General features: G+C 45.4%; 1 protein-coding gene across 6 annotated transcripts in view; it reads right to left on the reverse strand.

The window, feature by feature from the left end:
* Window positions 1-17264, reverse strand: part of IQGAP1 (IQ motif containing GTPase activating protein 1) — a 206228-nt gene that overhangs the window by 151475 nt on the left and 37489 nt on the right. For all 6 annotated transcript variants that reach the window (XM_039492768.1, XM_039492767.1, XM_039492766.1 and 3 more), the window contains one exon: window positions 8916-9015. In XM_039492768.1, coding sequence (XP_039348702.1) covers window positions 8916-8995 — 80 coding nt within the window. In that variant the 5' untranslated portion in view covers window positions 8996-9015. The remainder of the gene's footprint in view (window positions 1-8915; window positions 9016-17264) is intronic.

Here is a 17264-nt window from a genome sequence, read left to right on the forward strand (position 1 = left end):
TACTATTACAGCACTAAACCCCTACTTTTTGGCCTGAAATTTCTCATGCCACTCTCCGTCCACAGGTTAACCTTAGAAAAGTTTAAAGAAAATTCATTCAGCCTTCTGAATTAGTGAAGTATGAAGTATATGTCTCTTACTTTTTTTGGGGGGAGGGGGAAGGTAATTGTACTTTTTTGCATCAAAAACTCAAAACCAGCGTGATTTTCAAACTTAGTATGTACAGGAACAGTCATTGCACACATCTGAGACAGTTTGTTAAAATGGACACATTCAAAGCAACTGAAAACAAGGTATCTAGCATGTGCAGCATATAATTTTCCTTAATGAAATAAGCATGAATCACTCCTGATAACAATACAGGAACATCTGGCTCAAAGGACAGACCTTGAAATTAACACTATTTATTTAAATAATTACATTATGCTTAGTCCTTTCACTTAACTCTCAACTCCTTTGCCCTCTCTTCTCCAATGCAAAAAGTCTCTCCCTCACAAACCTCCAGCTCTGGTTCACTTCCTGTTTCTCCACTCCTGTTCTCATGCTGCTGGTTGCCTCTGGAGAAAGTCTGTGCATGGTAATGCAGATGTCCTCCATTACAAATCTATTCACTCTTCCTTCAGTACTGCCATATACAATTGTTCACATCAATTACCTTGAGCTCCTTTCCTCCAATTCTGCCCTGGATCCCTTTTAGTCCAGTTTCCACCCTTTCTACTCCACTTAAAAACACCCATTGAAGTCTCTAACAATCTCGTTCTGGCCATATCTCAGGGCCTCTTCTTCATCCTCATCCTTCTCAACCTTTCTTCTGCCTTAAACATGGTCAATAATACTTTCCTTCTCAAAATACTGTTCTCCTTCAGCTTTAAAACTCAGCACTGGTCCGCCTTCTGTCTTTCTGGTCATTTCTTCAGCATCTTTCAAAAGATTCTCCTCTTATCCTCTACCATGTTCTGTAAGAGTCCCACAGAGCTTTGTCTTCAGTCCGCTCTTCTCTCCCTCTCTCTTTCTACACCTTTTCTTTGATCCAGATCTGTTCGCATGGTTTCAACTATAATCTTTAAAGTATTGACTCTTAAAGCTATCCTCTCCCCTACTGAACTGCATCCCTCAATCCAATCCCACATGTGTTCCTGGAAGCCTCTCTATCACTTTCAAATTTAGTATGGTCAAGAGCAAGCCCCACATCTTCCCTCCAAAACTTTCCCACTCCCCACATTTTCTATCATTGTTGACATCAACATTCTCTCTCTCCTCCATACTGCACATCCAGGCCATGTCTAAATTCTGATACTGCAGTGGTTCTCAAACTTTTTTTACTGGTGACCCCTTTCACACAGTAAGCCTCTGAGTGTGCCCCCCACCCCCCATAAATTAAAAACACTTGTTTATATATTTAACATCATCATAAATGCTGGAGGCAAAGCAGGGTTTGGGGTGGAGGCTGGCAGATCGTGACCCCCCCATGTAATAACCTCATGACCCCCTGAGGGGTCCCAACCCCCAGTTTGAGAACCCCTGTGATACTGCTTCCTCCACAACATCTTTAAGATATGACATTTGCTATCTGTCCAGTCACCTAAAATTCTCATCCAGGACCTCACCATTTTGTCTTGATTACTATAACCTCCTCTTCCTTGGCCTCTCCAACACACAAGTTACTTCTTGCCCCTCTTCAATTCACCTTCAAGGCCATGAAAAACTTTGTTTAGCCAGCCTTTTCTTCTATCACATCATTTTCCCACCTCTCTGCTCCACCAATGATGTCCTCCTCAATATCCTGTTTATCTGCTTTTCTCCACAATTAGCTCTATGCTACCACTATGCACAGAATGCCCTCCCCAGGTTGAACACAAATATAGAATCACAGAATCATAGAGGATTAGGGTTGGAAGACACCTCAGGAAGTCATCTGGTCCAACCCCCTCCTCAAAGCAGGACCAACACCAACTAAATCATCCCAGCCAGGGCTTCGTCAAGCCGGGCCTTAAAAACTCTAAGGATGGAGATTCCACCACCTCCCTAGGTAATCCATTCCAGTGCTTCACTACCCTCCTAGTAAGATAGTGTTCCCTAATACCCAACCTAGACCGCCCCCACTGCAACTTGAGACCATTGCCCCTTGTTCTGTCATTTGCCACCACTGAGAAAAGCTGAGATCCATCCTCTTTGGAACCCCCCTTCAGGTAATTGAAGGCTGCTATTAAATCCCCCCTCATTCTTCTCTTCTGCAGACTAAACAAACCCAGTTCCCTCAGCCTCTCCTCATAAGTCATGTGCCCCAGCCTGCTGATCATTTTCGTTGCCCTCCGCTGGACTCTCTCCAGTCTGTCCACATTCTTTCTGTAGTGGGGGACCCAAAACTGGACGCAATACTCCAGATGTGGCCTCACCAGTGCTGAATAGAGGGGAATAATCACTTCCCTAGATCTGCTGGCAATGCTCCAAATATATATTTAAATCAGTTTTTTTAATTTACATGTTAGTTCTTTACTTTCTTTCTATTTTAGAATTGATGAAGTAGATGGTTTGCTCTTGTTTCTTTAATTAATCTCCTGTTAGTAGAATTTCAGATTTTGCAAATTTCACATTTAAAGTGCTCGTCTATGCTAGAAAACAAGTCCACGGCCTCATTAACATCCTAACTATGAGAACATACACCAAAACACAAAATTGCAGATAGCCCAGGCTACATTTGCAACCAACACCACCTTCCCATAGACTGAATTCTACAAGTCAAAAAACCTGAAATACTTCTATCAGGATTTCCAATTTGATGCTGATGGGACTTGTGCTCCTAAGTCACTTTAGGAGCTTTTGAAAATCCCACCCTTAGGTACCTAAATATAGGCTTTGACAATTTTGCCCTGTGTTTATATATATGTTAACATTGAAGAAATTGATTTGAAATGTTTTTCATAAAAACACAATTTTAGACCTTGATGCTACAAACACTTACACATATGCTTAACTTTAATACCTAGATCTTACAAAGCGCTTTTCATCAATAGATCTCAAAGAACTTTATAAAGGAGGCCAGTATCGTTAACCCCATTTAAGCATGAGTAATCCCACTGAAGTCAAAGTACAGGGGATTATTCATGTAAGTAAAGTTGTATACGTGCTTAAATATGTGCAGGATCATGGCCTTAATTTTCAATATTTTGTTTTATGTCTATAGCAGTTTTGTAAAACTCAAATGAGTGGCATTCTAAAACAGGCATTATAATTTAATTTAAAATTTAATAGAGTTGCAATAGCACACATTTTAAATTAGTTTTACAAAGCCCCAACATGATTTAAATCATTTTAACTGTTTTAAATTATTTTAAATTACCTTGATTTAAATCACTCTTCCCAGAAGTTATGGGCTCAATGCAGAAATCACTTGGTGAAAGTTTGTTGACTGTGTTATACAAAAAGTCAGACTGGATGATCATAATGGTTTCTTCCAGCCTTAAAATCTATGAAAAATAACAAGCCCAGACTCCCTTTCTAGCTGCTGAAACTCACCCACTTCTCCAGAATCTAATGGTCTCTGTAAATATTCAGAATGTAAAATTGAGACAGAAGGGGTTGGGAAGTAGGGAGAGAAGAGTTCGTCTTTTCCTCTTCTAGTAATCTGGAGGGAAGGCAGAAGAATGAGGTTTCCCATACACACAGCTAAGAAGTGTGTTTTGGGATAGGAGAGCTTCAAACAAACCTGAGCCTACTACCAAAGCTGAAACCAAAGACAGGCCTCTCCTAAAGGAGTCAAAGACAGTACCCTGGTGAGGAAATGAGAAAATGGTGAGAATCTTTGCTTCAAAATGACTTCCTGTCAATAGGTAACTAATTCTAGCTTTCTCCTGCTGCACGGCTTTGCACAGCAACTGAAACACGCAGCTGCAGCAACAGAAACATCCGAAGAAGTGAGCTGTAGCTCACGAAAGCTCATGCTAAAATAAATGTGTTAGTCTTTAAGGTGCCACAAGTACTCCTGTTCTTTTTACGGATACAGACTAACACGGCTGCTACTCAGAAACTCTAGTGAGAATCTGGCACAAATTCATTTGCAGGAGAAAATCTCCCAAGCTGAACTTCAGTGATCACAATTAAACTGTCAACTAGTTGCCAAAACTGATCCAGGAGTAACCAATAACCAGCAACTCAATTCACACTAAAAATGACAAGCCATGCAGGAGTGAGACTCTCTCAATAACCACACATTCTACAAAAAGAACAGGAGTACTTGTGGCACCTTAGAGACTAACAAATTTATTTGAGCATAAGCTTCGGGGGCTATAGCCCACTTCTTCGGATGCCCACGAAAGCTTATGCTCAAATAAATTTGTTAGTCTCTAAGGTGCCACAAGTACTCCTGTTCTTTTTGCGGATACAGACTAACACGGCTGCTACTCTGAAACCACACATTCTACCTAACAAAATACCAAGAGATGGAAAGCAATTTCTTCTCTTTCCTTGAAAAACTGGCTTTCCCTGCTTTTCCACCAGGTCTGCCCATGCTAGGGGCAATATCCTAGTTAAATTTAAATCAATGGACTTCCCCCAATCTCATCTAGTGCCCAGCACCAAGAACCCAGCTCCAAAATCCAGTACACCTCTACCCCGATATAACACGACCCAATATAATGCAGCAAAGCAGTGCTCGGTGGGGGGGGGGGGGGCGCCGCGGGGTTGCGCACTCCAGCGGATCAAAGCAAGTTCGATAGAATGCAGTTTCACCTATAACGCGGTAAGATTTTTTGGCTCCCGAGGACTGTGTTATATCAGGGTAGAGGTGTATTTCAAACATTATTGGATATTCATAGATTCAAAGGCCAGAAAGGACCATTGTGTTCATCTAGTCTTAACTCCTGTATAGAGGTATATAGGCCACAGAACTTCCCCAAAATAATTCCTAGAGCGTATTCATTTTGGTCCTACAGAGTGCAGTGCCAGGCTACTGCAAGCAAATTGAGGAACACCAGCCAGTATAGTCCTGGCAATAGCTGTCTAATACCAGGCAATCAAGTTCATCCATCTTAGTATTTAGAATTCTAGCATATGTATACAAGCACTTATAAAATCTGTCAATATTTAGGTGCCTGCCTTCATGTGATGTAATTCAATGGGACTCTTTTTCGCTTAACTGTTTCTTTTCAGTTCTGACCTGTACTTTATCAACTTCTATCCTCTCTCATCTTTACTAGGATATAGAGCAGTGGTTCTCAAACTTTTGTACCGGTGACCCTTTCACATAGCAACCCTCTGAGTGTGCCCCCAATTATCATTTAAAAACACTTTTTTATATATTGAACACCATTATAAATGCTGGAGGTAAAGTGGGGTTTGAGGTGAAGGCTGACAGCTCGCAACCCCTCATGTAATAACTTCGCGACCCCCTGAGGGGTCCTGACTCCCAGTTTGAGAACCCCTGATATAGAGCATCCCCTTTAATAAATCCTCCCTTAAGGGATGTCTCTATCTGAACCACGTGCTCCTCCACACCTGTCGGCTCTCCCCAGCCTTTAGTTTAAAGATTCCTCTACAACCTTTTTAATTGTACATGCCAGAAATCTGGTTCCATTTCAATTTAGGTGGAGCCCGTCCTTCCTGTATAAGTTGCTCCTTTCCCAAAAGGTTCCCCAGTTCCTAATAAACCTAAATCCCTCCTCTCAACACCATTGTCTCATCCATGCATTAAGACCCTGGAATTCTGCCCAACTGGCAGGGAGCATGTGAAACTGGAAGACTTTCAGAGACTGCTACCATGGAGGTCCTGGACTTTAAATCTCTTATCTTGCAGCCTAAATTTGGCTTGCAGGGCCTCTATTCTACCTTTCTCTACATCACTGATACCTATGTGTATCACAACCATCTACTTCTTTTGAAAGCACTACCTCATCCCTATGGGATGGGTCCCAGAACCATGTAGAAAGCAGTAAAGGCACATTCTCCTGCAGATCTGAATGGTCAGTGCTAAATTCTATAACAGACCATAGTCCCAACTGTCTTTATTTCACTTGGCATGGGACACACAGTAGATGTACACATCTGATCTGAAGAGGCAATTCTCAACAGAAAACTGCCTGTCCTGTATCCATACTTGCTAAAGCATGATCAGACAGCAGCACAGGAATCCTAGGGGAGGTGCCAGAACCCAAACTTTTTGTTGTTGTTTTAACATAAATACAGCTCTCACAGAATAGGTCTAAACTACTGCACCAAACAAAATACTGAGATACCAGCTCAGAAGATGTGAAAAAGGAGACAGAATGGGAAGGCACTTGAGAGTCTCAGCAAAAATCTTTGGACAGGAGAGAGGAAGAGAGCTACTGTCTCAGACAAGTAGACAGAATCTTTGTGGAGTTCTGATATAAGCAGAACCTGTTGGCTTCACAATTAACTAAGAAGAAAACAATGTACAAAGCAGAAAAACCCTGAAAGGGTCTCATTTCCTGCCACATGGACTTCTATAATTCATAGATTGAGGCCAAGAGGGACCATTATGATCATCTAGTCCAGGGGTCTCAAACTCAAATGACCACGAGGGCCACATGAGGACTAGTGCATTGACCTGAGGGCCACATCACTGACACACACCCCGCCCCCACTCCACCTATTCCATTAGGCCCCGCCTCTTCCCACCCCTTCCCTGCTCCATTCCAACCCCTTCCCCGAAGTCCCCACCCCAGCACTGCCCCAGGGGGTGCAGAAAGGGTGCAGGGTGCGGCGGGGGCTCAGGGCAGGGAGATGGGGTGCAGGAGGGGTGCGGGATATGGCAGGGGGCTCAGGGTAGGGAGTTGGGGTGCAGGAGGGGTTCAGTGTGCGAGCTCCAGCCCAGCGCCGCTTACCTAGAGCAGCTCTGGGGTGGCAGCAGCGCACACTGGGGCCAGGGCAGGCTCCCTGCCTGCCTGCCCTGGCCCCCGGCCCCGCAGGAAGCAGCTGGAACTGTGTCCCTGAAGCCCCTGGGGGAGAGGGACGGGGAGGGGCTCAGGGTTCTGTGCGTCTGCTGCTCTTGCCGCGCCTCCAGGTACCTCCCACAAAGCTCCCATTGGCCACGGTTCCCTGTTCCCGGCCAATGGGAGCTGCTGGGGGCGATGCCTGGAAGGAGGCAATGCAGGAGCCCTCTGCCTCCTTCCCTCTCCCCCCCCGGACTGAAGGGACGTGCTGCCAGCTGCTTCAGAGTACCATGTTCCTCCACATGCCCCATCCACACCACCATAAAAAAACAAAATGAAAACAAAACAAATGCTACTCTAAATTTAATTCAGCGCAAGCAGCTGCTGCTCCTCAGTTCCCTTTCTGCTTTTCATTACTATTTCCAATGAGTCATAAGGAAAGTATTCAGAATGAGGAAAAGATGGTGGTAGTCTATTCCAATCCTCCCCCATCCTTCACCCACTGCTCAGAAAATACAGCTCTATATGCACATTCCAATATATTTCCAGTCCAAACTACAAAAAGCAACAATGAGTCCTGTGGCACCTTAAAGACTAACAGGTGTATTGGTGCATAAGCTTTCGTGGGTGAATACCCACTTCGTCAGACGCATTTCCAGTCCAAACTGTCACTCCCAGCCAATTGCATGAGGTCACCAATGAAATAGAAAAGGAAGCTGGGGAGAAACATCTGCGGAAGTCCAAACAGGAGCTGACACAAAGCTCCAGCTGAGCTGATGGGAATTAAACAATACCTCATTCAGCCTACAACTGATGGAAACAGAAAATGGAATCCTGCTCACTCAGCAGAACCAGTAAGCCTCACTATCAGGACATCTTCATATTGACCTGGAAGGAAGTAAACTGCAAAACATGCACTGATCATTGAATGAGTGGTCAGCAGAGTTTGAACCTGGGATCTTCAGCACTGCAGCCTCGACCTCTACCACTAGAGCTGAAGTACTATCATAGTGGCTTGTTTATGAACCAGTTTCTAGAGAGGAATACATCATACACTGAAACAGTGAGATATATATACAGAAGTAGCCCCATTTTGCAAGGTGCATAACCAAGCACATAAATATAGCAGATTCTTTTGGAAAGCTGCGCAAGTGGATTCAAATTGAGTTTGAAATATTAGAGCCGTGGGTTCTACTCCCAACTGTACCAGAAGTGACCTTGTGCTCAGATAGTCAACAATCACGGGAAGAGGTAAGATTTAAATTCACAGTTTCATGGCTCCCAGCTCAATGTGCTTTTTCCTAAAGGATATTTTGAAGGAGAAGGATATGCAGGCAGACTCATGCAACTTTGTACAGCTTGGAAACATGTACAGGTGGAACATTCAGAAAATTAAGGAGCAAGTGTAGAACAAGTTCTACTGCCAAGATACTCCACCTTGTATCTTGGCCAAATATGGCTGGGTTTTCAAGGAGTCAACAACAGTCATCTCTCTGACCCCAAGACCAATCACCTGCCAAATTTCAAATTTTCCACCAAATTTCAAAAGCACTAGAATTGTTCAAAATGCTTGGAAAAAATGTATTGATATTGGCAAAATTATTTTTCCCAAATCTTGTTCTTGGAAACTTAAGGCAGAGACCCACCATGGAAAATTTCATCCAAAACCATAACATTTTGGCAAAGTTATAAGGAACTAAAAACAGAGGATTATAGTGGAAAGTGTTAGGTAGTCTTACCTGTGTCACTACTCTCTTCACCTATAATGCAGGCATAACATTTTACACATAACAATATTTTTAAATTACATATGCATACAGGGTAAGCCAATTACATCAACATAGTTTTCTGCACTGACCTCATATACTGTTTCCTCTCCCAATTATACAATATGTACACATTTTCTAGCTATCTACCTCATATAGCCACTCAACAACAGTCAAGGACTAAATTATGTCCAAATACTCTCTTAAGCAGGTACAATAATACCTCTCAATATCTCAATAGTTTCAAGCCTCCCCTCCTTACCTCTTTGCTTCCTCCAGATGACAAAGATACTCATAAGCCACATTCTGATGTCTTCTCTCATCCATCTCCTCTGCTGTCATCCTCTCATTATCCAGGACAGCTGAAAAGAGTCAAAAACACTGTCAGTCTTCAACACACCTGATATGCATGTATATAAGCGACCCTTGACTTCAGCAGCTTGCACCTATCTCCACAGTAAAATGTGTCATCTTGCCCAAGGAGAGCCATATCAGTGCACACAGCATATTCTATATTCTATGTATTACAATAGCATCTGGAGGCCATAGAGGACTGATTGAGGTAGGCACTTTACGAACATATAGGAAGGTAGAGTCCTTTACCGAAAGAATTTACAGCAGTGGTCACCAACCAGTAGATTGATTGCGGAGCGTCTGCCAGTCGATCACAATCTCTGGCCACTAAAAGTCCATCAACGCACAAGGGCTAAGGCAGGCTCCCTGCCTGCCCTGGCCCCGCGCTGCTCCTGGAAGCGGCCAGCACGTCCCTGCATGGGGGGCAGAGGGTTTCCGTGCGTTACTCCTGCCAGCAAGCACAGCCCCCACAGCTCCCATTGGCTGGGCACAGGGAACTGAGGCCAATGGGAGCTGCGGGAGCAGTGCCTGCAGGGATGGGCAGTGCATGGAGCGATATGCCCCTCCCCCCAGGGTCATGGCGCAAGGACATGCCGTCAGCTTCCAGGAGCGGCGTGGGGCTGGGGCAGGCAGGGAGCCTGCCTTAACCCCGCTGCGCCACCACCCGAGGTTAGTGCCACCCAGTGGGAGCCCACACCCCACCCACACCCCAACCTCCACCCCTGAGCCCCCTCCTGGAGCCAGCACCCCGTACTCCCTCCTGCACCCAGAACCCCCTGCCCCAGCCCTTAATCCCCTCCTGTAGCCAGCACCCCATACCCCCTCCTGTACCCCAACCCTCTGCCCCAGCCCTGAGCCCCCTCCTGGAGCCAGCACCCTGTACCTCCTCCTGAACCTCAAACCCCATCCTGCACCCCAACCCCCTGCCTGGAGCCCCTTCCTGCACCCAAACTCCCTCTCAGAGCTCACAACCCTCACCTCCTCTTGCACCCTAACCCCCTGGCATAGGCTCAGCCAGGAGCCCACTCCCACACTCCAAACCCCTCAGCCCCAGCCCAGAGCCCACACCCCAACTCCCTGCCCCAGCCTGGTGAAACTGAGTGAGGGTGGGAGAGAGCAAGCAATGAAGGGAGGGGGGTGGAATCAGCACAGTGGGCCCTTGGGGGAAGGGGTGGAGCTTTGGGGAATGGGTGGGGTAGATCCTGGATTGCACTAAAATTCAAAAAGTGATCTTGTGCTTAAAAAGGTTGGAAACCACGGACTTACAATCTAAATAGACAAGACAAAGAGTGGGACGGGAAACAGAAAACAGAGAGGGCAAATGACTTAGAATCAGAGAATACCAGGGTTGGAAGGGACCTCAGGAGGTCATCTAGTCCAACCCCCTGCTCAAAGCAGGACCAATCCCCAGACAGATTTTTGCCCCAGATCCCTAAATGGCCTCCTCAAGGATTGAATTTACAACCCTGGGTTTAGCAGGCCAATGTTCAAACGACTGAGCTATCCCTCCTATCCATCCCCTCCTCCCCGCCAGGTATCACAGCAGATCAGTATCAGAACCAGAAAAAGAACCCAGGACTCCTGGTTCCTTGTCTATGTCCCTCTCTACTAGAACACAGTGCCTCTACATGGCTCTGATTCATTATGACTCCATACTATAACAAACAGGATTAAACCTGGGTCCAATTTTTCCACTGTCCTGCATTGGCTTGATGGCCAAATCAAGCTGTCCATTACAAATTAAAGAAAACACAATAATCGAAAAATGATTCTTCCCTTTCTCTCCTGTCACTGGCACAGAAGTACCTCGTCTTCTCTTTACTGCTAACCCCTCCATTTACCCCAGAGACCCCATCTCATCCACTGATCTCCCTAATGCCCACTTATTCCCTCCTGAATCCTCTCACTCTCTAGTGAGGCAATGTACATTGGTCAATTCTGGCTCTTTCCCCACACACTATAATTACTGCTCCATCTCATCTCTAAGATTACTGAATGGTCTATCTACAAGCCCTGTTTGGTATTTCTCGCCTCCAATTCAGCTTCTGGCCTCTGTACTCCACTGAAACTGCTCTCACCAAAGATTCTCATAATCTCTTCAAAGGCAAAGATAAGAGTCAATACGCCAGCCTCATCTTTTGAGCTATCAGTCACCTCATAGCTCAAATAGTGAATGCCAGTGAAAGTGAGGTAGGATCAGAAGAGGCTAAAATAGGGAAAGAACATGTTAAAAATTACTTGGACAAATTAGATGTCTTCAAGTCACCAGGGCTTGATGAAATGCATCCTAGAATACTCAAGGAGCTGACTAAGAAGATATCTGAGCCATTAGCGATTATCTTTGAGAATTCATGGAGGATGAGAGAGATTCCAGAAGACTGGAAAAGGGCAAATATAGTGCCTGTCTATAAAAAGGGAAATGAGGACACAGGCCCTGCTCCCACTCCACCCCTTCCAGCCCCCTCCCCTGAGCCTGCAGTGCCCTCGCTCCTCCTCCCCTCAATCCTCCTGCATGCCACGAAACAGCTGATTGGGAGGTGCTGGGAGGGACGGGGAGGCGCTGATCGGTGGAGCTGCAAGTTGGTGGGAGGCCCTGGGAGAGCTGATGTGGGGCTGCTGACGTACATTCCCAAAGAGCAACAGTAATACATTGGTCAATTCTGGCTCCTTCTCAGGCTCAGGTTGGCCACCACTAATTTAGTTGGTGTTGGTCCTGCTTTGAACAGTGGATTGGACTAGATGACCTCCTGAGGTCTCTTCCAACCCTAATATTCTATGATTCCTCCTGTCCTCTCTCTCAAGTTTCAGTATAAATGCTTGTTTATAACACCTTTAACAATTTTCACCCATGAAATTAATACAACACATCCCATTTCATATGTGTAATGAACGTTAAGAACCACTAACTGCCCCCCAACCTATTCAATAAAATAAGACATCTTCAAGTTATGTCCTGTTAGACTGCATTATTTATATTGCATTCATTACATGAAATTACATTACCATGTGCAAAGTTCTAAATCTTGTGTTATGCAGGAAGTCAGAATAAGATTACTAGAGATTATTTTAATTCCAGACATGAATAGCCGCCTAAAAAAAAACTCTCATTCACATAAAATATTTATATACGTAAGAAGAAATATTTTATGTGAATGAGATTTTATGTATATAAATATTTTATGTGAATGAGATTTTAAAATTTACTGTAGCTGGAGCATGTAAAAAAAGCTATCCTATTAAGGATGCCTAAGCATTTCCATCCTAAAGGTTTTGGCATTGAAACGAACTAAAACGGAGCAGCTTTAGTGGCCCCATTCTTTGGGACAGGAACTTGAAATTTAGGCAGAGATGGCCTCTATGAGAGCAATCCTTTTGCTGTGCCCATGAAAATCCACCCAAATTTGGCCAAGTTATAGATCTCTGAAAAAGTGCAGTTTACACATGCTTAATAGAGGCTTATTAAACCTCCATAACTAAATTACACAGACATTCCCTCCACACTGGGCAGCGTCCAAATTGGAGCTAAGCCAGGTTTTCCATGCAATGCAGCTTTGAACTGCTGTGGGCCAGGTCTGGGGCCTGTGCAACATTAACACTGCCTCCTTGTGAATCTGCACTGCAATACAGTATTTAAACTACATAATCAGATGGCAGTATTTCCTAAGAATCCCAACTCATTCAGTGCGCAATTAGGGTACGTCTACACTACGGGATTATTCCGAATTTACATAAACCGGTTTAGCAAAACAGGTTGTATAAAATCGAGTGTGCGCGGCCACACTAAACACATTAAATCGGTGGTGTGCGTCCACGGTCCGAGGCTAGCGTCGATTTCTGGAGCATTGCACTGTGGGTAGCTATTCAGTAGCTATCCCATAGTTCCCGCAGCCTCCCCCGCCCCTTGGAATTTCCGGGTTGAGATCCCAGTGCCTGATGGGGCAAAAATCATTGTCACGGGTGGTTCTGGGTAAATGTCGTCAGTCACTTCTTCCGCTGGGAAAGCAACGGCAGACAAGCATTTCATGCCTTTTTTCCCTGGATTGCCCTGGCAGATGCCATAGCATGGCAATCATGGAGCCTGTTTTGCCTTTTGTGACTGTCACCGTATGTGTACTAGATGCCGCTGACAGAGGCGATTCAGCAGCGCTACACAGCAGCATGCTTTTGCTTTTGCATGATAGCAGAGATGGTTACCAGCCATATTGCACCATCTACCATACCATAAATTGGTAATAAGATGATCGTGGCTACCAGTCCTTTTGCACTGCACCATCTATTGCTGTCATAAGTGCCCCTGGCTGCTCTTAGCCAGGGGCGCAAAAGCCAAAATTGGGAATGACTCCCTGAGTCAATCCCTCCTTTTTGGTATCTAAAAATAGAATCAGTCCTGCCTAGAATATGGGCAAGTATACTAGAGAACCACTGTATCAGAGAGCACAGCTGCTCTGTGTCAGATCCTGCAGAAATTATGAGCTGTATGCTATTCACAGGGGGTGCTCCTGCAACAACCCCACCTGTTGATTCCGTTCTTCCCCCAGCCTTCCTGGGCTACTGTAGCATTGTCCCCCCACTTGTGTGATGAAGTAATAAAGAATGCAGGAATAAGACACACTGACTTGTTAGTGAGAAATGAGTGGAAGGCAGTCTCCAGCTGCTATGATAGTCCAGACAGGTCAGTAAGGAGTGTGGAGGAGAGGAGCCCAGCATCCCTCTGCTAGTCCAGGGGCAATTGAATCTTTTTTTTACACATGAAGGGTGGGGGCTGACAGAGCTCAGCCCCCTGTTGCTATGACGACGATGGTTATCAGCCATACTGCACCATCTACCAGGAAAAATTAGGGCCAGGTACCCTTGATAGACCTCACCGATGCTAGTCTGCATGGTTACCAGTCCTTTTGCACTGCCCCATGTGCTAATAGGCTGATGATGAGGACGGATACCAGTCATATTGCACCATCAGCCACCCATAGCGGGGGGAGCAAGGCTGTTGGTGTTGAGTGCTGCAGCATCGGGTCTATCTGCAGCATTCAGTAAAGATAGGGTGACATGTAAAAGAGTCAAGAGAGGATTGTTTTCCCTTTCACTTCTGGGGGTGGGTGGGGGGGTGCGTAAATTGCTGAGCTATGCCCTGACCCACCGCGGACACTGTGTTTGACCCTAGAAGCATTTGGAGCTCAGCCAAGAATGCAAATACTTTTCGGAGACTGCAGGAACTGTGGGATAGCTTGAGTCCTCCAGTCCATGAGCGTCCATTTGATTCTTTGGCTTTCCGTTACGTTTGTCACGCAGCAGTGCGCTGAGCCCCTGCTATGGCATCTGTCTGGAGATTTTTTAAAAATGATTTTGAATTTCGTCTTCTGTAACGGAGCGCTGATAGAACAGATTTGCCTGCCCTTACAGCGATCACATCCGCATGGTCCATGCGGGAGCTCTTTCTTTATTTTGATTTTTAACTGCATCACCACACTAGGCAAACAGGAAATATTCAAAAGTTCGCGGGGCTTTTCCTGTCTACCTGGCCACTGCATCCGAGTTCAGATTGCTGTCCAGAGCGGTCAGTGGTGCACTGTGGGATACCGCCCGGAGGCCAATACCGTCGATCTGCGGCCACACTAACCCTAATCCGATATGGTAATTCCGATACTAGCGCTACTCCTCTCGTTAGGGAGGAGTACAGAAACCAGTTTAAAGAGCCCTTTATACCGATATAAAGGGCCTCTCAGTGTGGACGGGTGTGGCGTTAAATCGGTTTTATGCTCCTAAAACCGGTTTAAACGCCTAGTGTAGACCCGGCCTAAGTGAGACAGCTGAGCAAGCTTATTTTTGCTTATTTCTGTTCAGTGAGAAAATCCCTACCTCATTCACTGTACAGAGGGTACAAATCTACTCATATACATACATGAACATTCAGAATCAGACCATTAGTTTCAATGGATTTATCTCAGATTTATACTGTGATAACTTCAAACACAACTAGGCCCAAAATGAGCCACAAATCTAGAAGACCATCTTCTCATTCACTATGAACCCCTGCCTCATTGAGTGCACATCTTCTAAACCAGTGGTTTTCAATCTTTTTTTCTGGGGACCCATTTGAAGAAAATTGTTGATGCCCCCGACCCAACAGAGCTGGGGATGAAGGGCTTGGGGTGTGGGAGGGGCTCAGGGCTGGGGCAGAGGGTTGGGTTGCAGGGGTGAGGGCTGCAGAGTGGGGCCAGGAATGAGGGGTTCAGGGTATGAGACAGGACTCTGGGCTAGGGCAGGGGGTTGGGGTGCAGGAGGGGGTCGGGGCTTTGGGCTGGGGGTGAAGGCTCTGGGGTGGGGCTGGGGATGAGGGGTTTGGGGTGCAGGAAGGGGTTCCAGGTTTGGGGGGGCTCAGGGCTGGGGCAGGGGATTGGGGCACAGGGTACAGACTTAACTCCGGTGGCTCCCAATCAGCAGCACAGCCGGGGTGCACCACAGACCATGCTGTGCCCCAAAAGTGGCCAGCAGCAGGTCTGCTCCTACGCAGAGGCACACAAGGCACTCCGTGCGACTCTTGCCCACAGGCATTGCCCCCACCAGTTCCCGTTGGTCAGTTGCCGGCCAATGGGAGTGCGGAGCTGGTGCTCAGGGCGGAGCCCCATGGCCCCCCCTACCTAGAAGCTGGACCTGCTGCTGGCCACTTCCAGCACACAGCACGGTATCAGAAAAGGTAGGCACTAGCCTACCTTAGGTAGGCAGCAACACTGAGGGGACTTTTAACGTCCCGGACCAGAGTAAGGCAACCCAGGACCTTATATGTCGCGACCCATGGTTTGAAAAACACTGTTCTAAACTATACATTGAACAATGAATGGGTCCTGTGAAAATAATAGCATGCAGTCATGTAATTAAAGACTGTATTACAATGCATACAGCACGAAGGGGCAGGCCTAAGGTTTAGCATTAACTTGCAATTTCCTGACTTTTCAGTGTTAATATTTCATTCAGATTGCAAATTTAAACAGTTTTTTATGTAATATGAATTCATTTAAAAGGGACACAATCACATCAGTGGGAAAAAGGGGTCCTCTTGTAGCAGAAGGAACCAAGGAATGCTCTTCTTGTGTCAAGGGAAGTATACAGAAGGGTGACTGGATGTTTTATGCATGTGGGGAGGGTGCAGAAAGAACATGAATGGAGAGACAGGTATCACACACAGAGCAAATGGGAGTACCTCCATCTCACAATCCTATTGCTCTTTGCAGTGCAGGAAAGGAAACATATAGTGGCACCCAAAGTTCCTTGTTATACCTGAACTTGGAACCAAAGGACATCTCACTTGCATCTTGCTGTTGATGTAGAAGCCTAAGTTTAAGTTCTCAGAGTAGTTCAGGGGATTTAGCTATATCTCTTCCACTAACTGTAATGGAAGCTTTGAAAATCTCAACCCTATTTTCTGCTATATTAAAAAGGAGAATCTGCAGTGGTCAATGGACTTTTATTGTTTTTTCAGACTGAAAATCTACAATTATCACTGGCCTGTCACAACAGAAACCCAAATCTTTCTTTGTTTGTTTTGTTAGGGGGTTGCTTTGTTTTAAAACATAGGAATTGCCATACTAGATCAAACCAATGGTCCATGTAGTCCAGTATCCTGCATCTGACAGAGGGCAGTACCTGATGCTTCAAGGAAATTATAAGAAATCCCACAGTGGGCAGTTCTGAAATAACTTCCCTATAGGGGAAGTTTCTTCCTAACCCTGTCAGTCAGAGGTTGGCTTATAGCCCTTCAATTTGTATTTATTTAATGTAACCAACTGCAGATGTTCTCATCCATATAAATGTCAATTTTTTTAAACCAAGAGATGAGGTCTGGGCTGGGTATCTTAGCCTCAATGATTTCTTGTGGGAGTTAGTTCCAGAGACAAATTGTGTAAAAAAAGTATTCCCTTTTTTATGGATTAAGGGGTAGAGTGGGACCTTGGCCCCTTGTAATAGTCACACCTTACATCAAATGAAACTATTCATTCAGACAATAAAGACTAGTGAGTGTGCTTGCTGCAGTACATTAGTAGAAGGGAAGATGCTTTTTTGAACAATTCTAAGCCTGTAGCACAGGGGTTCTTAAACTTTTGTACTAGTGACCCCTTTCACATAGCAAGCCTCTGAGTGACACCCCCTTATAAATTAAAAACACTTTTTACATATTTAACACCATTATAAATGCAGGAGGCAAAGCGGGGTTTGGGGTGGAGGTTGACAGCTCGCAACCCCATGTAATAACCTTGCGATC

This window comes from Mauremys reevesii, linkage group 10 (genome assembly GCF_016161935.1).
Source record: "Mauremys reevesii isolate NIE-2019 linkage group 10, ASM1616193v1, whole genome shotgun sequence".
In the NCBI taxonomy this organism is placed as follows: Eukaryota; Metazoa; Chordata; order Testudines; family Geoemydidae; genus Mauremys; species Mauremys reevesii.